Consider the following 22,533-nt stretch of genomic DNA (forward strand, 5'->3'; position numbering starts at 1 on the left):
CTCCCCAGGAAAAAATTAATGCAATTACTGTCTCCATAGATTTATCAATCTTGGGTTTGATATACAGAAAACATACAACACAAAAACAAAAAATTAAAGCAGGAACAAAATGAGACATACATTTTTCAATGCCAAAGAAATTCATAAAATTTGTGTGAAGGATTCTTGGATATGTTATTACTTTGTGAACTAGTCCTTTGGGATAGTTATCTTTATTACATGATCATATGAGCTCTTTCTTTTCTTCATACATACTTTAATGTATTTTGCTATTGTTGTATATGGCTGGTCACTGGCTAAAAATCCCAAAGTGTAGTATTCTTCTATCTTTGTCTCAATTTTATTGGGAATGATTTTAATATTTCACATGTAATTATTTTTCTTGCAGAATTGATAAACTGTAAATTCCCTTCCAGTATAAGTTTGGTAAAATGTATTAAGTACTGTGAACTGGTGTTGCATGTAAAAAGCTTGCTCTTTAGCATACGATTAAAGGCTCTCCTTGATGTGTAAATATAGTATATTCCAATTCACTGTACTGTGATATGCCTTTTATACTCTCTGGGCTTACCTCCTTTCTTAATTTAATTCACTGCTGTCTCATATCTGCTAAGCATTTATTTAGGATACTTGGCTCTATGTCAGTGACCTTGGCTGAGCTGTTACTTTATGGGGGAATCATCAGCTAATCTTTTTAATGGGAGAACTAGCCTGTTCTCATGAGTCAGTCATTTTCCTTCATTCCATAAGGTGGTGATTATGAATCAGATCTGATTCAATGGGGACATTCTCAATTTGGTTGCTTATGTAATAAAAGAGGACAGAGTTGGATGAAAGTTTTACTTATACTATTCAATTACTTTTATTCTTAAATTTATATTTCTTCATCGACCAAGTTAATCATTAATATTTTGAGGAAAGTTCTATCATTTCTATTGAGTTTCCATATTTACAGACATGATATTTATCTACAATTATGTTATGAAAAACATGCTTCAACATATCCCATAATATGGAGTAAAGAAAAAAATGAACCCAAAAGAATTGCCTGGCAACACTAGCAAGCTTCAGTAGTTATAGGTTAAGCTGGATCATATTAATTTATATTTATTGGTTATTTGTTTATTGATACTCTAGACATCAGACTGTGCACTTACATTTTAAAAAGAAAAAAAAAGCAAATTGCTGGTCATCTAACAAGTTTGTTACCTTTATTCATTAATTCATTGAAGGCTACGTCACGGTAATTCTCTAATTCCTTTTGAGAATATTAGCTATCAGGTGACATTTGGGATGGAACCATGTCAAAGACCATTCAGAGTATTGACTGAGTCCAGTCCTTTGAAGTTGAAGGATTAAGACACTTGTTTCCTTGGTGTCTGTCACACAGGGACCCAGCCTCTCTGCTTCTAAAAGGGCTTGTGGTGTCTGGTGAGGATCTGAAACACTGCAAAATCCTTTCACAAAAAGAGCCTCATTCTTTGAAAAGGTTCACCTGACTAGGTCAGGCCCACCAAAAGTAATCTTTTTTTAATGTCAATTTTGCTATGTAGCATCACCTAGTCATGGGCCTGATAGCCCATCATATTCTTAGGGCTCTCTGGCACACAATGAAAGGGTTTACCTAGAAATGTGCATCTGCATACCACACCTACAAAAGGATATCTGCTTTCAGGTTGTGATCATAGCTATAGCTAGAACTCCCAAGTCACATATTCTGTTAATGAATTTAGATTATAAAATTTCAAAATCCCCTATGCTATTGATTTATTTCACCCTCAGTGAAACTATTGAAACTAATAGCTCCTAGCATGCAACAGGCAGCAGCATAACTTGAGTATTTGACCCTAGTAGGCAAAACTCAGGTCTGTTATTTCCAGAGTGAAAGACAACATTGGCACATGGAACTTCACAGAACATTGAACTTTGCAGACTCTTCAAATTTACATCATTTCAGAAATGTAAAATAAGGTACAGCTGAGGTAGCCAATAGTCGTGCATCTCCAAACAAGGAAGGAATGGCGGGCAACTGATCAAACAGGTAAGTATGCTAATGAAGCATTCCTGGTGAGCCTGGGGGGAGATGCCATCAGTCATGTATTGACCAATGAGCATAGCAGCTGTTAGTGAAAGAACACCAATCCTAGCAAGGGTCAAGGCAGCCACCCTCTGGTGGGAAAGGAACAAAGGGCAGTAAAACCTCAGGGCACTTTGTATGGCGAGAGTAAATTCATGGCTAAAATCCAGGGTGAGAAGACATGCAGCTCCCTACAGGACAGTGCTTCATAGCTCTTACTTTGACGTTGCCCCCCTAAAAGTGGCCCAGGACTTCCATATATTTACTACATTTATGTCTTCCTTGGTTTCGTCTGACATATATTAGTCTGGTAGATATGGTTCTGCTTTTATGAATGAATGTTATTGAAAGTTTTTCCTATTATCAATGCTCATTTTTATGTAAATGCTGTTTAGTTACATAAAGATTTAATCTGTCCTAGTCAACAATTCCTGTACTGTAGTCTTAAGCTGGCCTATACTAGTATAATTCCTCTTTTCAACAGTGACGTAAGTTCTATAACACTGGTTAAATTAATAACACTGTGTAACATGGGCATGAGTATCATGTTCTTTATCATAAAAAGATGGTGTCCCTAAAGTGAACCAGAGACATAGAAAACCATAGGTATATAAATGGGCTTTGGTATCCCACTGAATTTAAGCACCAATCTACCAACACTTAGGTCCTATAATTCTTGCCCACCCCCCACGCTTGTCCTCATGAAGCAATCACTGAAGATGTGGGTGCTAGAGCAAAGTGGGCTGAAGACAGCAGGTGATGTCCTTACATCAGAGAGAATAGAGTCTGGCATCTTAAAATATGATCTTGAAACCACCTGTCATTTAAATGATCTGTCAACTTAGCCCACATGCAAAGACACCAGCCTGTGTGCTCCAAGGATTGTAATTATAACAACACAGACAAAGGAGGGAATGAATACAGAGTGTAAATGGTCAACACATGGACTGCCAAAGCTATGAATGACCTGAAAGCCAAAACTCCATGCGTGGAGTCACGATGTAAATTAAGCCTCAGGTTCATCCCCTGAGAACACAGTCCAGGGATGTGAATACCTTTATATCAAACACAGAGCATGGTAACATTGATGACAGCAGATGTCAGGTAAAAATGTACTTCCTTAAACTTGATATCCTTTTGGACCCATTTTATAGTTGGTTCAGGTTTCAATATTTTCAGCTTTATTTAAATTAGATTTCCCAATGTCTTTTCTACTCGTTGTTGTTGTTGCTTTGTGTGTTTGCTTCCAGATTGTGCTTCTTTTTTCATGTCTGTTTACAAAATATGGAATATATCATTCTACACACACCGTATCTGGATTCATAACAACTTCGGAACATTGCAGACACTGTACCTGGATTCATAACCACTAAGCGACATGGAAGGAGAGGACGGGGGCACTGGGGAGCTCACAGCATGTGTATGAGAAGGAAAGGTCCCCAAATAATTTTGGTGATTGTACAACTCTTCTTAATTCATTTGAACACACAGATCATAAGTATGTGTTGAAAATAACATAAAAACTATTTTTGAAAGATATGATATAACAATCCGTAAAGAATTTTATAAAAACTTTCCCAAGTGTGCTTTGTGCCATTTGAATAAAAATAAATGGTCCAGCAAGTACATAAAGAAGGTGGACAAGTCAAAAATTGTTCTTGATTTATTTTCAGCTCCTGGCATTTCATGACCCAACAATCTAACAGAGGGGTTCCTTGAGGTTTTCAAAATACTTTCTAACTTCATATAAGATGATGTGATCTGAGTAGAGGAAAACGTCAGTTTTCACAAGGGTCGAGGAGAGTTGCTACACCTGAGCCAGTTGAATGCATTCGCAAGGAGAGCAGCATTCACCATGGCTGTCAGGTGGGGTTGGGGTCTCCTATCCTCTTGCTCACCCTGCTCATATAAACAGGAGAGGGGAGTGGGAGACACCTTGTTGGCTTTGGCCAAAAACTCAAAGATTTTGGACCTGGTCGTATCAGCAAGAGTTCTGAGGCCTCACAGGAATTCATAGCAGGGTGGGTCACTCTCAAGTACCTGAAGATACTCCAAGGACCTCAGTTTCACCAGGTGGTTGATAATGTACCTCTTGGGATTTCCATAGATATAATGCTTAATCCCCAGAAACATATGCACCATTCTGAGGAATTCCCAGATCTCCTGTTCCGTGTCATCTTAGCCTTTCATTAAGTTCACCCCCAGCACAGTCACTAATAGCCCTGTCTTGGGCAAGGCCCTGCCAGGATGGACCCTTCCATTGTTGGGTAGGTCCATTTTGTGACATGGATGTAAGTGTCAAAGACGGCACAAAATTTCCTCACTTCAACTGCAATCCCCTCAAGATGCTCAATTGTCTTCTTCAGAATCTGGTGAAACAGGTCTTTGAAGGTGGGGCTGATAATCTTCATCATGTCTACCTTGGTAATGCATTGTTTCATTTTAAACTTTTATAGCATGAAGTGCTCTAGTATATCTGCCCTAACGTCCAGAGTGTCAAAGTACAAGTGCAGTAAACTGTCCTTAGATAGTCCCTTGTCCCGTTTGTCAGCCACTCTGTCTATAGAATTCTTGATGGTGAAAAAGATTTCCTGGGACTCTTGGGGTGTATGATGGACCTTAGCAGCAGCAGACCTCTGGGTGTTCCCCTCACAAAGAGGAGAGGACAAGAAAGAACTGGGCCCATGTCACATTGCTGCCTGAGCATGACCACCTCCATAATCATGGGCCTCCCCTTGACTTTGCTAGTGTTTCTCATACGTCTTGGGTTTATATATACGATATTCTAGCATGCTTCCAATGGTCAAGTGCAACATTCAATACTCTAATTAGTACAGAAAGTGATGTGAGCTTGGGGACAATGGGACACTGAGAAGATGTCACCCCTCAGCATGAAGATAGCTCCTTGACTTTACTGAGGCCACCTCTGTGATCTGCCACGAGGGCACTTTCCTAGGATCACCAAAACCTTCCTTGCTCCAGGGAGCCTGTCTTTGAACTTTCTGAGAAAGAAGGTAGAGTATGCCATAGGTTACTGCCTGCCAACTCTTCCTGAGGTTTACTTGGGCTGAAAGTAGTTTGTCATACAGGGGAAGTCTCCATTCTTCAGGGGGTTGGGCCAGGTCATGGTTAGAGTTGCCTGTCAAATGGAACGGGAGATCTCTTATCCCCTTTACTTCTACTGCTCTGAAAGTGAGCCTTAAAATCAAGGGAAGTGCCCCCTGAGACCCTCAATGATGTACATGGAGAACTTCAGTTTACCATGGTGACCCAAATCACCAAGTAATGATACATGTTTGGGAATCACTCATAGGCCCTTCAGCTGTTATTCAGAATTTTCCTCTCTCCCCCTTGAAGAACCTCAGAGCCCACCCCTTGGTTGCCTGATGGTTGGATCCTCAGAGCATAGGTCTCACTTTCTTGGGAACTGATGTCAAAAAATGAGGGGGAACAGCACAGCCTCTTTGCCCAGGTCTAGACTTTCAAGACCTAAAAGGAGGAAATAAAGTTGGAGGCCTTGCTGGTCTCCTAAGTCATTGCCTGGACTATGGGGTGACCTAAGATTTGCCCTACCTGGATCTGAGGCTTCCTCCTGACATGAGCACCTCTCTGGGATTCCAAGGAGCAGGGATAATTGACTCATTTGACCTCACCGCTCTGTGCTCTCTAAGGTTTGCTGAGAGTAGGGCAGGGATTCTAGGATGTTCCCACTCTCATCAGGTTGGTGGTCTGTCTAGAACACAAAACCTTCCTCTTGGCCCCCATACAAAAGCAGGAAACAGTTCTATTCCTGACTTGAGAAAGCTCTTTCAGCAAGCCCTTCAACAGCATAAGACAACATAAGAGGCAGTGAGTAGAACACAGTGTGGCAATGGCTGGTATCCCAGGGATGCCAATAGGGCGGGGTCCTGTATGATCTCATCAATTATGATGCAGTAAGTTTCCCTCAGCCCTAACTCACAAGTTATGCTGAATCCTGGCCAGGCCCAGGACTGCTCTTTTTGCTCACGTCATGCTTACCTGTGCTAGTTACATAATCTCTTGTCAATTTGAACATATTAAGAGTAAAGGGGTGGAGTGTATCCTGTAAATCAGATGGAAGCTCAATGACCTCATTTGGAGGTGCTAAGGAGATAAAAAGCTCGGATTAGGTGAGCTACACGCTGACTCCCTGGGAGACATTGCAGTTGAAAAGCCAAATGTAGACATGCTGATGGGAGCCAGAGGCTCAGAGCTGGAGAAACCTCGTGGGGACCCCTGCCATTGTTGAGATGCTTAGACCACCACTGTAGCCACAAGACTTCCTGCCCACTGGCCTGTGATCTTCTTGCAATTGGAGTCATTGCATGTGTTTCATGTGTCTGAAGAGGACTTTATAGATTGGTATCAGACCTATATGAGCTAATATCAGACATATGAACTTGATCTGGACTGGGCTGTGATGTTATATCAATATTGAATTGATCTTGTGTATAATCCTACCTTAAATATTTATGAGTGTCCCTGGGTTTGTCTCTAGTCAACCCAGTCTAACATACCGCCCCTCAGACCAAGCCCCTTACCTGTGTCTCCATCAGCTGACACCACCAGTGGAGCCCCCATGACGCTACTGTTCGAGAATCAGTAGTCCACATATAATTCACTCAGAGTTCCATGCTGGATTATCAGCTGAGTCTATGAGCTTTCAATCCACTGGCCCATGTGCCCCAACCTCAGAACAAATCTCTCACCTGCATGTTACCACCGAGGAAGATGTTGAGAATGTACCCTGAGTATTCCAACGTCTGGACACTCCCACAGGTGACCTGACGATTGAGTCTGTGAGACGCTCTATAAAGCACTGAGGTGTCCCTTTAATCCTTCTTCAGAATTACTGTCATGCCCTAGCTTCCTATAGTGAGTCTAATCCACCCTTAAAACCCATGTTCACATGTCCAGGAAGCCCTGACCTTTCAGTGACTGTGTTCTCATCTTGGCAGCCCTGCATGGAGTCCTTCATGACCAAGAGCAGACAGAAGCATGTCTGTATTTGAAACCATATATTCTGAAATGTCTGACCCCAGCGGCCTCGTACATGGGATGTCTTTGTATGCATTCACATGTGTCTAATTTTAAACTCTCATGAAACTTGGACCTTCTGCAGACCATCGTGCCCACAGTGTCTGGTTCCCCTTCAGAAGTGAGGAGAGCAGACCAAGCAGAAGGCCCAGAACATGCCTTCCAGTTCAGAGGTATCAGTGCCCCAGGGTAGAAACAGCCCTGTCTCAGGGCACTTACACTAGAGGGAATCCTGCAGTCTCTGCTTCTTTTTCTCTAGTCACTCATGCCATGGAAAAATACCAACCCTATAAGACAAAGTCAGAACTTCAACTTAGGATTGCCAAGGCAATCAATCTTTATGAGTGCAGAATACTTCCCCTTTTTTTCGCATATCAGCTAGTGGGTGAACTGCTCACCTTCAAGTAAACAGCCCAATGCATGTCCCGTGGTGTCAAAATTGGCAAGAGTTCAGCTGGCAGGTCTGGTAGAGTATCTCAAACTCTTCTTTACTTCATAGTTACACTCAAACTACAAAATCTATGAGCTTCTACATCTTTGCCTAAAGTTTCCTCATAATCACATGAACGCCTCCAAAAACCAGAGGTTCAATTATAACTGGGGTAAAAGAAGAGTCTGTGAACAAGACGTCCAAGATATCACCATTTATTTTCTAATAAATTCTTTAAAAATGGGGCAAATCTGCATCTATGTAAACTTTACTTTGACCAAAGGAACTAAAGAAACCAAGAATTGAGTACATGGTATACTTCTGCCGTATCTTGTGTTTCTAACTATTGTGAAATTCCTTAACATTTCTCAGAGACCTATATTTTGATGTCATATAATATAATTCTGAATCCCACACATCAAAACAATAGAAAGAAAAATTGGTGAGAGGTGGAGTGGAGAGAGAAAGAGAGACAGGGAGATTTGGTGATTTTGCATTTGGTTTACAAAATTCTGACATCAGAAAAACAGTAATAAGTGTATGGGGAAGCCTTGAATGTCTGAGTCCCACTGTGCCTGCAATACAAAGAACAACTGCATAGTGGTGCAAACAGGAGTAAATGGACAAGTTATCCATGGAGGAAAGGTACATAGGAAGGCATGTTTGTCCTCCTTCTGACTCCCACAACTGAGAAGATTAACAAACATTTCCAACAACAAAGTGAGGTATCTGCCTCAGCCATCAAGTGGAGTGGCGGGATCTGCTGGACCTCCCCTTGACATGGCTCTTCGCATTTGCCTTGGCAATCGGATTGTCGTCACCCATCCCAGAGGATGCAGCTTCTGCTCGTTCTTGCTCTTCTCCCCAGGTTTCTTCATACAGGTCTTGGAAGGCAGTGATGTTGATAAACTTGATCTTCTCCAAATACTCCATCACTTTCTTCTTGCAAGCCTTAGTGTGGGCTTTAGAGCCCCACAGGAATTCATAGCATGGAGGATCAAACTTAGGTACCTGTCGGTACTCCAGGTACTTTTCCTGCACCAAATCTTCAGTGAGAAGCTTTCTAATGTCCCCAAAGATGAAGTGCTGTGGGCCATCGTAGATCCCAAAGTCATTCAGTAATTCCCACATCTCCTCCCAGGTGACCCTGTTATCCTTGAGGTAAATCATGCTCAGCAGAGGCACGATGAGCCCAGTCTTGGGAAAGCCACAATCGCCATTCAGAATCTCCTCCTTGGTGATCTCCAACTGACTGACCAGAGCATAGGTTTGAATATTGGAGTCGACTGCCTTCAGCTCAAGGCCAAATACCAGCTCCATGTGCTCAGAGGCTCTCCTCAGCACCTCAGAGAATTGCTCCTTGTACCTTTTAGTGATGATCTCCATCACTTCTGCCTTGGTAAAGGGCTCTTTCATTTTATACTTTAACAGCAAGAACTGCAACAAGAGGCTCATCCTTCTGGTCAGGGGGTCCCTTTGAGGCTTCTCAACAGAAGGTGTGCACTTAGGGGTATTTTTCCTGCCCACATGGTGATTCAGGGCAGCTTTAGCAGCTGTAGCATATGAAGCATCTGTAGCAGCATTGGAGGTGGAGACAGCAGATTCACATGCCTTTGGAGCATAGGAGGAAGCCTGGTGAGAATTCCCAGAAGCAGAAGCAGGTGAGGAGGGTGGTTGTCCCTCCTCTGTGGTAGTGGTCTGGGCCAACTCCATGCTCATGTCACCTCGATCCTGGGCCTGGCGGCGTTTCTTACGAGAGCGTAGTTTGCTCTTCTGACCACGAGGCATGATGACTCCCTTCAGTTGCAGCAGGCCAGCACAAAGATGATGTGGCTCCGCTAAAGAAGGGGAAGTTAGAAGGTGTGAGTGGGCCCCTCAGCAAGGAGATGCCTCCCCGACTTTCACAACCACCCTGTTGCCAATGTAGCAACCTTTGAGAGCCCTGCTCTGGGAACCCACAGTGCTCTGTTCACCTACTCAGGTACCTGACAAGGTTATCTGAGACGCGGTGAGGTGGCACACTGCCTGGCCTGAGTGGATTTTACTGGGATGACAGGATACTGGCTGAAGGGACTTCCTGTACTTAGCTGGGGACGGGGGGACGTCTTCACAGTACACTTTTATGGATATTGGATAAACTGCTGGCAGGGCCTTGTTCCCTCCATTTCGGTACTCTGTAGTTGACACCCAAAGTTCTTTGAGACTCACAGGGAAAATACAGGAACACATCCGACCCCGCTACTGACAGGTTACCTTTTTGGCTGCAACACACACAGGCCTTTCTGCCCCGGGTTCCTTGGAAGCCTGGATCCCCTATTAGGGTTCTCACCTGACCATGCCCTGTGACCAGCTCCCTCTCCTCCTTGGATGACCTCCCATGGAGCAAGTGCACTCTCTAGGTCAACATGCCCACAGGCCCCAGGGTTAAAAAGGGAGTGGGGTTTGCTGGTCTCTACTGATTAGTGGGAAGAGGAGTCACCACCTCACATTCAGCGTGCTCTCTTGACTACCACCATTACGGACTCAGTCACTTGCCTCTACTGAATCAAACCCAAACCAACCTAACCGTCATCTAGCCGACTCTAACTCACAATCACCTTGTAGGGCTGGAGACACCTGCCCCGAGGGTTTCTGAGACTGTAACTCTTCACAGGAATAGAAATCATCATCGTTCTCCCCCGACCTTGCTCCTGCTGGAGTGCCCTGCTCCCGTGGGTCTTCCATCGGGCTACTAAACACAGGTCAGCATTTTGAAATCACCAGCTTCCTAGGGACAAGGAGGGGCCTTTCTTCTCCTGTCAAGAGCGACAGCCTCAGAAACCCAGAGGGCTGTCGAGTCTCTGAGGCTAATGGACTCAATGGCAGTGAACATGAGAAGGGCAGGGCATGCTCTTTTCTCTTACAGGAATCTTACCTTGACCCTGCTCTGGTCCCCACAGTTTGGAATTCCGCTGTCTGCTGAACTGGGCTAAAAGTAAGGCCCTCATCTGCCTGAGTACTCCCAGAATGAGTTTATGGTCATCCTTGCTTCCTGGTTTGTCCTGGGGCCACAGAGCCAATGGTAATCACAAGGATAAGGGCAGCCCTCCCCTGGAGGGTACATGCCGCATCCTTCCTCAACAGGAGTGTCATTTGTCATTGCCATGTCTCGGGGACCCATATTCACAGCTGTCGTGAGACCAGCCCCTGTCTAACTTACCCCACCAGGCCGCAGACTAAGGGACATCATACACGGGACCTCAGAGTGAGGACTGACAGTGAGAACAGCCGGCAGAGGCTGTTTTGGGGCAGCCAGGCTTGGGGCCAGAACATGGCAGTGGGGTACTGGACTCCGGCAGCTGGGCGGGAAGGCTCCTGGGACCTCCTCCCTTCTGTTTTCGGGGTCCCTTCATTCCTCACTTGGATTCAGACCTAGGTTAGGCTTGGGATGTCGCCCTCTGTTCCCTTTCGACCATTCAGAGGCAGAGGTGGAGCTTTGTGACCTGGTCTCAAGCCCGACCTCCCCTACAGTCCCCCCACCCCCTTCTGCCTGGGGCTGTGAGCATGGAGGGCAGAGGTGGGGAGGTCTGTGCAGTGGCACTAAAGGTCACAGCCTAGTCCCCAGAGAGGGTCTGCTCCTCCTGCCAATCCAGAAGAGGGCTACTCTCAGACACCAAACCCATAGGTCCACGTGATGTTCTGAATCCAAGTGGACATTTTGGCTCTGTAGCTTGCGCTAAAGGCGGGACTTCATGGGACGCCTGGATTCGGGTTAATTGCTCCCCTTATACCACCTCCGACACCGTCCTGCGAGTCTACGGTCCTTTGGGACGAAAGGACTGCACAGCAAAATTAGATGTTCGCCTTCTCAGTCCCCGTGCCCCGGGGAAGGGCCTTTGAGGTCACATCCGGCAATTGGGGATCCGCCCAGGGACGAGGTTGTTGGGGGTTCTCCTAGGGTTGACATCAGGCAGGTCTCCAGAGACCACAGTGTTGTGTCCTGAGTCCTCCTCCCGTGAAATCCATGGTCCTCCTTGTGCTCAGTCATCGAGGGTGGGGTATCTGATTAGAAAATTCATGCTCCAGACTTAGTACAAGGACAATCTTCAGCCCATAGCAGGAGGTGTACATTGGCTGTGGGCAGTAGCTAGAGTTGCATAACTGAAGGCTAGACATGACTCGAAAAACTGCGGGGAAAGTCCAGATACTCCATTCCATCCACATCACCCATGTTTCCCTTCCTTGGACCACGGAAGTCTACTTTTGGCATTCCTGGGGACTTTATTGCTTCACTCCCCTTGGTGGTCTATTACTCGCCCTTAGTCTTTTGCCCAAGTGTGGTGGGATCAGATTAGTCTCACTTCCCATACTGAGTCTCTAGTGTTGATGGCTTAGACTTAGTATTGGATCTCTGAAGGTGCGTGATAATAAATGAAAGTTGCTCAGTCTAACAACCCTGCCTATCTATGTCCTAGCCCTGCCTCAGACCATCTAGATCATTAATGAACCATCTAGGTTGCAAGCATCTTTACATCTTTGGTCCTGCTCTGTCCTCACTCATTGAGTCCCTATCTTGTCTCCAAATCTTGAATTAAAGACGTCTGATGAAATATCACATGCCTTCTCTACGTTATACATTGCAGAGTGTGTGCCCTTGTCCTAGAAGTATACAGCACAAGACAGGACAAATGGGCCTTCAGAGAAAACAAACATCCTTGTCCTAACTGCCCAGATTTAGTCTTTTATGCACCCATGTTCTGAAATATTTACTTTCTATAAGCAGTGGCTCCCCAGCATCATTTTACCATCATTCAGATTATCTAACATTCCATATGTAGACAACAATCCTGCCATGAATATTAACTTTCCCGGTGGCTCTATGTTATAAACATTGTGTGCTTAGCTGCAAACTCTCTGGTTTAAACCATCACACACTCAACAGGAGAAAGATGAGATTGCCTGGTTCCTGTAAAGATTTACAGTCTTAGAAAATCTAAGGGAGTGTTCGAATCTCTGAAAATTTAGTCATGAATAAAAATGGTATAATGGCAAAGGTTTGTGGTTCTATTTTTTTCCTGATGCCTGCTTCTAATTTATTTTCATGTTCTTATAATTTGGCAGACTCCAATATTCACTAAGATAATTTTCTTTTGCTTTGGAAAGGAAAATACATTTAAGAGACACAAGGCCTGCCTCTAACTGGAAGGACCAGAAAAGTGTGGTCCAGATTCTGCAAGGCTTCTGGTTCTGCAGTGTTATTTAGGAACGTTGATCAGTTGAGAATTACACAAGTCCTTCTTCTGGAAAATATGACTGATAAATCCACCTTGTTTGATTATGGGAATGTATGTAGTGTAATAGCGGGCATTTTGAAAGTGGGATGAAATATTGTGCTTACTGAATGGTAGTGACCATCTGGTTGTATTTAGCTCAGAGGAAGACAACTATTTCATCCCAATTTAAAATTTTATTAATTTCTAATCAAGTAGATTTCAGAGACTCTGCAGTGCTCCAACTACAGCACAAAACAACACCTGTGTATTTGAATCAAACCCAGGGTGTGCATCCCTGTGTGTGTGTGTAATTTTTAATTTTACAAACAAGTAAGATTAAAAAGGATCAGGCACCCCAAGTACTTCTATAGTTATCATTTTCTTTCATTTATGATCCTAACTACCTTAATCTGGGATTAACTCATTGCCATGTTTCTTACTTGAAAGCATAAGAACTGTTGACATTTTTTCAAGTCATGTCGATGTCAAAGCTAATATTATAGCAGATAAACAACAAAAACATGATTCATGAGCTTACATTAAGGAGCAAAATAAAAAGATCAAGAGGAACAACATTTGAGAGAGAACAAACTACAAGTTACTAATACACAACAGAAGATAATATATTTCTCCTCTACGATACATCTGAATGTCCTACTTGGAAGCCCTGTCAACTACTGTGAAGAATCTGCTCCCATGTCACTAGATTCTGGTGAAGCTACTACCCTTGGGGCTGAACTCTCAGTGGTTTCAGCATTAGAGCAGATCCTGGATGCAAATCACTGTTAGGCTCTCTTTTCTCATCTCTTAAAACCTCTTCATAGGGACCAGGGAAATCCCAGGGACTCACAAGCATGGCCCAAATCTCCAGAACTTTCGTTTTGGTGGTTTCAGCACGTCCTTGGACCTCACAGGAATTCATAGGGTGGAGGACGATTCTTTCACATCCGCTGGTACTGCAGGTACGTCGCCAGCACAAAATCACACACCAGGAGATTCCTGGGTTCTCCAAAAATATCTTGCATCCTCCCAGCAAAGATTCCCAGCATATTCAGGAACTTCCAGATGGACTCTTCAGAGGCTCAATTACCTTTCACGAAAATCACACCCAAGACAGTCATCAACACACTCTTCATACACAAAGTGCTTCTGGAACTTCTTGTTGACCACCTTCAGCATATCGGCCTTCATAATGGGCTCCTTCATGTTACACGCGTCTACCAAGATCAACAGTAACATGCATGTCTTTCCCGTCACATCTCTGTTAGGCTTCTTAGTAGAAGATGGGCTCTGGGCAGGGCTGGGGCTTTTCTCCTCTTGGCCTTTGGCATCTCCATCAGATCTATTGAACAAAACAGCCTAAGCAGGAGCAGTGGCTTCCTTACACTCCTGCAATACACCTTCAAGCGCGAACCTATGGGGGTGTCTCCCAGAACAATGGAGGAAGAAGAGGGTCCTTCCTCCTGCCCTGCAGTGGTGCGTGCACCCAGGGAAGCCTGGCTTTGGGGTTTCTAATGAACACCGTGCTTATACTTCTGACCAGGACACATGATGACTTTGTTGAGAACCCTGTGGTACAAGTGACAGTTATGCTAACAAAGATCAAGTTGATTATGACTCATAGTGACCCTGGAAGGCAGAGTAAAACTTCCCTTGTGGTTTTCTGAGATTGTAAATCTTGAAGAGAAAGAATGCCTCCCTTTTCTCCCGAGGAGACACTGGTGGTTTTGAACAGCTCACATTGTGATTAGTAGCCCAACCTGTAACTCACTACCCCACCAGCCTTAGGACATAACCAATAGTGTCATAATGTCAACCCTTAGCAGGACCTGCGCCCCTTCACTCTGCTACTCTGATATTTAGTTTTTTAGACAGGAACTTGTGTGTCAATAAAGACAAAAATTTCATTACAGTTTTACTTTCCCCTCTATTTTTATTATTATTTGCTTTAGCCTCTCAGACCACCATTAAGGTTTGAGGGATAAAGAATGGGCATGGATTTTTTTAATACTAAGGAATGCACTATATATATACCTTATCAAGAAATGAAATCACCAATGTTATCTTATTCAACCCCCCCCTAAAGTTTATTCTCTTTATTTTTCAACCTACCCCTACCTCCCTCCTTCCTCAAAATCCTATCCTGCCCCACTCCCTACTCTGGCCCTTGTCTCTGGCCCTCGCTGGAATCCAGAATGGAGGGAAGGGGAGCATCAGACCACCAGGCCTGGCAGAGCACAGGATGTGCTGACAGTACAGGTTGAGGTTCTGTGGGGAATGGACCTGCAGCCATCACTCAAGCCCTTCAATTTGACTGGCAGAGGTGCTAAGCTTCAGACCTCCCTGACATGTGGCCACTCCCTCTATGCAAAACCCTCATTTCCCTGGGAGCCCCTAGGAGAAACTGGACAAGTTGCGATATTCCTGCAGCCGTCATGGTACTTACTCTGACTCCTGGGGTGACCTGGAAATCTGTCTTCTGCTGACTGAAAAAACAAGCTCTTGTAGTAAGACCGAGGCCCCCAACTCTGGAGATTCCTGAGGACAAAGTAAGGTTGCACATCAGACTTGGACCCACACCAGCTTCTCCAAGGGTGCTTGGTGTGGAAGGGGCTGCGGCTCATAGAGTACAAGGTGATGGAGTCTTTCTCAGTCATCTCCTAGACTCCACATCATGATAAACAAACAACAATAAAAACCTCGCCATTTGATCAATTCCAACTCATAGCCACTATAAAGGCAGAGTAAAACTGTCCCTTTCTGTTGGTTTCCCAGGCTGTAAATTATTCTGAGCGAAGAAAGCCTCATTTTTCGCTTACTCCGTGGCTGGTGAGTTTGAACCTCTGACGTTAGAGTCATGTTCTACTATGCCTCAGGGCTCTCTTACCACTCCGGAAGTGTCTGGAAGTTAATAAATCAGCCCATGAATATAAGTTCCTCTTTGTGAAATAGCTAACAAAACAAAACCTGTCCATATCGAGTTAGGTCTGGTTCTCCGTGAATTCTAGTTTTAAAAGAAACCAACGTCCTGCCATGGTGCGAATCCCTGCTCACAGATGAAGCTTAGAGACAGAGTAGAAGCACCCCGTGTGCTTCCTAGCCTTTCAGTCTTCCCGGGAGCAGCCAGATGCGTCTGTCTCCAGCATTGTGGTTTGCAGGCTCCTGATCCCCCAACCTGCTTCCGGACTCCAGGTCAGGCCTGAGGCCCGGCAGGAGCAGGACGGCTGATCCCTTGGGCATGAGAGGGAAGTGAAGTGTCTTTCAGACACAATAGCCGGGCTCAGACTTCCCGCCTCAGACAGAGGAGACTGTGGTGCAAGACTCGATGTGGGGTCTGGTTCTCAGGGTGCAGTCCATCAGTTTTAACTCGGGGTTCTCACCTGGTCTGGCGGCCGCTTGTGCACTTGGGCTCCCTCTGCTGGGCGAGGGCCGCCCCTCCCAGAAAGGGCTCCGCCCACAAGGGGGCAGTGTTACTCCTGACCACGCCCCTCGGGGAGGGCCTTGGAGGCAAACAGGGGAGGGGCTCCGTGGGGCTCCCTCATTGACTGCTGAGGGGGCGGGAATGTGAAGAGGTTTCACTGAAGTCACTGAAGGATCTCTGATGATAAGATCTGTACATGTCCCAGTCTCTCAGTTGCCTCAGCGAGTTTCAGAAGAAGGTTTCCATTTCCTGGGCATCCCTCATCTGAAGGAAGAGAAAGGCTAGGTCTAGCAGCCCTGTAGGAGGGCTCCCACACCTAGAGTAGGGGCTCTGGGGCAGTGAGGGCCGGCGCTGGTGGGGATAGGGATCTGAGAGGAGATTCTCAGAGCTCCTCTCTTTGTAGCCAATGCCAGTGTCTTCTTGTTAGAAACTTTCTACTAAAAGGAACTGCATTTGATAATGACAGGAAGAATGGAAGGGAGGCTGAGTAGGGCACGGGGAGGGAGGGAGGAGGAAGAAATCACTCAGAGTTCCACGCACAGAACAAAAGCACAAGGATAATATAGACCGTGCACTTTCTCCAGCCTTGTCCACGATCCCCACTCCTCAAAAATTGTCTACTGCCTCATTTCCCACAACAAAACTCCAGATTGCAGCATTTGAAATTTCTCTCTAAAAGGAGGAAAGAAAGGTAAAATTCCAAATTATACAAGTAGAACAGGAATTAAAAGAAGATAATAATTTTCTCCAACAGTAACCTTACCATCCACTATTAGAATATTGCTAGCCTATTTTAACCCCAAAGGGAAGGATCATTATTAAGTTTTTAGCTTTCACTCGGGGCAGGGGATTCTGCTGCTCTTACCATGGTGCGAGCCCTGGCTGTGTTTCTGGCTTGCAAACTCTCTTGCTCTTATCTCAAAGCCAGGGTGACCAAGCTTTTGGAGGAGGTATCACCGATGGTGGCAAAGAAGTCCAGGAGTTTAATCTTGGTGAGTTGAGCTTAGGCTCTGTGGCCCCATAGGAATTCATAGCATGGGGGCTATCTATTGGCCACCTGCCGGTACTCCAGGTAACCCAGCTGCACGAAATCTCGGGTGAGGTCTTTCTTGGGAGGTCTATAGACGCAGTGAGACTTGTCAGCATATACACCATCATGTTCAGCATTCCCCAGACCTCCTCCTCGGAGTCACAGTTGTCCTTCAGGAAATCACACTCAGCACCATCATCAGGAAGCCAGTCTGGGGCATGCTGGGGATTCTTTGATCCACCCTGGGATCCAGCTTATTGCTAAAGGTAGAGCAGTGCCAGATGGGATCCCCTTCCTTCCGGTCAACACCAAAGGTCAGCTCCAGGAGCGCAGATACTCTCTTGAGGATCTCGGGGAGGTGATTTTTGGACACTTTGACAACAGAGTTCACCATGTCTGCTTTTGTAACGGGCTCTCTCATTTGATAATTCTCCATCAAGTGTGTCACCAATAAAACCACCTTCTTTGTTATGGGACCTTTGCTGAGGCTTCTACTGGCCTGAGGGGAGCTGGGATTTACCTCGCCATCTTCATGGGCATCTGTGAGCACTGCAGGTGCAGCTCCCTGGAAGGACAGTGGAGGGCCCTCTGTCCCCATGGTGAGCAAATTCTAGGAGGGGAAGATTGCTGCAATAACTTGAGCAGCCTCTAGGGCTTTGGTCTCACTTTCGTCTTGGCGCTATTTCTCCCCCAGTTGGAGCTTATTTTTATGGCCGCGAGGCATGGCATCTTCTCCAGAGCACAGGTAGTTGCACTGCTAAAGAGCTCACACTTGAAGAAATTGATGTGTGTCGACTCAAGAGGGAGATTCTGCCATAGCTCCAGGAAAAGCTATTTCAGCGGGTTACTTTTACCTTGACAGTACTGCTGTAGAAACCCACAAGTAGGGCTGTGCAGGATTCTGGGGCCTTTTCTATTCTTTCGGGGGTTAGCAACTGAGAATTCTCCCTTCAACTCCTGTGTAGTCTGGGGAATCATCACTGTCTTATTCTGAGACTGCCTGCTTCAGACAAAAGCTTCTCTTCCTACAACCTCACTGGATGAAGTCAGGGGTCATTGGTTCTAACAAGCATGTCTCCAGCCTCCCTGGGGCAGATAATTGGGGTGGGGCTCTATCTGCCTCCCTCTGTTCTGGGATGAAGTTATTTCCACTCGGTTCTCACTTGAGATACATACCTTGACACCTGGTAGGACCTCAGACTTCTCCAGATCTCAAGCCTCGGGACTTAGAATAAAATGGCTCTCATCACAGCCGCCAGAACCTCCTTTCCTGAGGTTAGTGCATTAACATGTGGTGTGTCATTGTAGAACCAGCTATGTTCTGCTCCACAGAATTTACACAGAGGAAGGCCTTATTGCCACCTGCAAGTCCTCTTAAATAGGATCAGCCAGCGATGTCAAGACCCCCTTTTGCCCAACAAAAGAAGAAATGTGGAGCCTGAACCAAGCACCCATGCCTGGGGGGCTCCCAATGCAGAGTGTTGAGGTTCTGAGGGTCAGAGTTTTGAGGAAGAGAACCCCGTGGTCTCCTCTATTCAGAATGCATGGAACCCCCCAGTCCTCCCTCAGCACCTCACCTTGAATCTTGCAGGGACCTCTTCTCTGCTGATCTCAGACCACCTCCTTCAGGTGAGGCACTGAACTGGGAGATGTTTCGAGATGAGCTGGGTGCCTGTGTATCAGAAGTGACCAGAAGGTACTGGGGTTGGCTTAGGCTTAGACAGTCTTTTGATTGTTTTGTTCTTTGCTAATAAACATTGTACCCAATTTTTTCTTTAGATTAATTGTAAAGGCAAGCCCACTTAGTTGTGTCCATAGAGAACCTGACTATTTTTGTGAGTTTACATGTTAGGCATAAATTTAGATGTAACTGTTACTTTCAGTCGTATATTTTCCCATGAAACATTCCAAGTCCCTGTATGTGGTATGTGTGGCCCTAGCGATCTACCACACCAGTTTCTGAGGTTTCTTCTAGGAGAGGACATGATAAAGTTTGGGGGAAGTGACATATCTTTTCAAGGCATTCATTGGTCCATGAACTTAAAACACAATGACAGCAGCACAGCTTTATGACACGTAATTCACACATCACACAATTCAACAGATGCGTCTTATGTAACAGCATTGTGCGATCATCACCACGGTCAATTTTAGGACAGCTTCTTCTTTCGTGTACTCATGGCTGTTAGCTTCCCGTTCCTCCACCCCCACCAACCCACTCATCCCACTCGACCTCCTCTGCCCTGTCCCCCTCCCCAGGAAACCATTAATGCAAATACTGTCTCCATAGATTTATCAATCTTGGATTTGATATACAGAAAAACATACAACACAAAAACAAAAAATTAAAGCCGTAACAAAAAGAAACAGAAAATCCTCCATGGAAAAGAAATTCATAAACTTTGTGTGAAGGCTTCTTGGATACATAATTACTTTGTGAACTAGTCCATTGAAATATTTAAAGTAGAGGATCATATGATCTCTTTCTTTTCTTTATTCATACTTTAATATATTTTGCAATTACTGTATATGGTTGTACACTGGCTATACATTTCAAACTCTACTGTTCTTCTATCTTGGCCTGGATTTTATTGGGAATGCCTTTAATATTTCATATATAAGTATGTTTGCTCCCAATTTGATAAACTGTAAATTCCTTCCAGTATAAGGTTGTTAAAGTTTATTAAGCACTGTGAATTGGCATTGTATGTGAAAGGCTTGCTCTTTTTAGCATACGATTAAAGGCTATCCTTGATCTGTAAGGTAGTAGATTCCAATTGAATGTATTGTGATATTCCTTTTGTATTCTTTAGGCACCACCTATTTCTTCATTCAGTTCCCTGCTATCTCATATCTGCTAATCATTTATTTAGGATACTTGTATTACAAAGCCCCTTTGGGGCTCATATACGCTGTAAGGGCTCCAACTCTGCAAGCCAGACTCTTGCTTAAAGGCATTCAGCTTGAATAATTTTGTGGATAGAAACTCACAAAGCTCTGCCTCACACTCTTGGTACTGCTCCTCTGCCCTGTCTCATGGTCTTAGCTTTGCACCTCTACTGTGACCTCTGATGCTTATTGTGACTCTGCTCATTCAGGCAAGTCTTCTATATTGGCTAGTGGTTCACCTTTCTTAACAGGTGTGGGATTCATATGTCTGTTCCTTCTTCCTAGATGGTTGACTTATTTTTATACCCAGCAGAATTGCAAAACTGAGCAGTCCTCATGTTAAAGCCCTCTACAAATTTATTTATTTTACAAAATTTCATTCACTGGGTGAAAGTTACAAAAATAATAGTTAGATGAGCCATATTAAATAATTTCACTTTACCCCAGAAGTAAAGTCAATATACGGAGAAAATCTTAACATGATAGTTATGCTACAGACATTGTTTATGATAGCATCAAATATTTAACTGAAAAATACTCTCACTAGGCCTCAGTTTAGCTCTTTTATGTAAAAGAACCTTGTGGATAATTAGTTATTATATTTACTTTTTTATGTTGCATATGAACATAATCTGATTCAATGTACTACAGATAGACTAAATTCCCTGTATTTAATCCTATTGTAGTAATCTCTTAAAGAAAAATACAATTATCCTTAATCAATCAATTAAGTACAATTGTGAGGATGGTGCTGGACTGCAGAGAATTTCATTTTGCTGAACATACAATAATTAGGATTCAGAAATGACTCTAGCAACAACAAGAACAACACTTAATCCAAGAAATATTTACTAGCAATAAATTTTGATCATGCACTGTGGATAAAACAGGAAGCAACATATGGGAAGATCCGGCCTTTATGGAATTTATCATTTAGTGATATGATTCTCCATCTTCCTAATGCGGCTACCCTTTAATACAATTCCTCATGTTTTTGTGACCCGCCAACCATAAAATTATTTTGTTGCTAATTCAACACTGTAATTTTGCTACTCTTATGAATGTGGTGACACCTGTGAAAAGGGTGTTCAATCCCCAAAGGTGTCACAACCCACAGATTTAAAATGGCTGCCTACCTGGACACAAGGAGATCATGATCAGCTGATAACTTAAACGCGGATGACAATAGAAGCCCAAGATACATTTGTGAGAACTGCATAGGAAATAAGCCACCAGTGATCTTGTATCCATTATTGAAGGAGGAGAGAAAGTAACTATTAACAGAGTGCATTGGAGGGATGAGTATAGAAGATCAAAGGGATAAACCTGACTTGAACAGTTAATAGCTAGTCAGTTGACTCACTGGCTGATGCATGCTGCACCCGATCTAGATTTCAACATTTTCTGTTTGTGTTTTCATTTGTTCATATTAGGGTTTTTTTGTCAATGGTGTTGTGCCATTGGGTGTAACACTCTAGAAGCTATATTATGGTTTTTTTTAGTTTGTCTGTGTATGAAATTCAGACTTGAGAAAACTGTAGGTACAACGAGTACAATAAAGGTTTTGGTGGGAGAGGGGTGGGAATAAAGAGGTGGTGGTAGATGGGGTCCGTGAAAGGAAGATGATGTCAAGGAGTCCAGGAAGGAAAGGACTGTTTGAAAATTGACTGTGGCATCAATTGTACAATACTGCTTGACGTGAATGATATATGTATCAAATACCAATTAAATATACATTTTTAAAACTTGACACTTCAAACGCACCCAGATGTGCCAGGACGGAAAGGCCTGGAGATCAGCTTCTGTCAGGATTATAGCCCAGAAATACTTGTGGAGGAGTTCTGAACCTGTCACGGGTGAATCCACTGAGAGTTAGAATCGAGGTGGGTGTGGCCATGATAAGAAGGAACTCAATTAAAAGAGATAATTGTGAGTTCTTGTTTTCTTCAGGTGTGTTTTAGGCAACTTTGACATTTGCCAGTGAACATCTCAGATATACAGAAATCTAGGTGGACCTGGACTTGAGCTGTGAGAATCAGGCTGGAGATGCAACTGTGAGGCAGAATCAATTATCTCCCGAAGGAAGCAGCAGATCTCAGGGAGGTTGCCCAAGAAGACAGCACTGCATGAGAGAAAAACATAAAAGCAAGCCAATATTTAAAGACCTGGTAGGAAGCAGACTTGTGGTAGAACATTAAAACACAGAGAACAATATTTCATCACCTATCATTTCACTGTCCACACACACAAAGTACAGCCCCTTTGGTGCCTGAACTTGTCTCACTGCCATCAAGTCAATTCTGACTCCTGGCGACCCTTATAGGGCAGAGTAGAATTTCCCTCTGTGGGCTTCAGAGACTGTAAACCTTTAAGAGA

At 44.3% G+C, this 22,533-nt stretch overlaps 1 protein-coding gene across 1 annotated transcript; it reads right to left on the reverse strand.

Moving 5' to 3' along the window:
* Positions 1 to 8,306: 8,306 nt before the first annotated feature.
* LOC142433218 (melanoma-associated antigen B4-like) lies at positions 8,307 to 9,353 on the reverse strand. Its single transcript, XM_075538312.1, has one exon. The coding sequence runs from the start codon at positions 9,351 to 9,353 to the stop codon at positions 8,307 to 8,309; it is 1,047 nt and encodes a 348-aa protein (XP_075394427.1).
* Between the last annotated feature and the right edge of the window lie 13,180 nt (positions 9,354 to 22,533).

This window comes from Tenrec ecaudatus, chromosome X (genome assembly GCF_050624435.1).
Source record: "Tenrec ecaudatus isolate mTenEca1 chromosome X, mTenEca1.hap1, whole genome shotgun sequence".
NCBI lineage: Eukaryota > Metazoa > Chordata > Mammalia > Afrosoricida > Tenrecidae > Tenrec > Tenrec ecaudatus.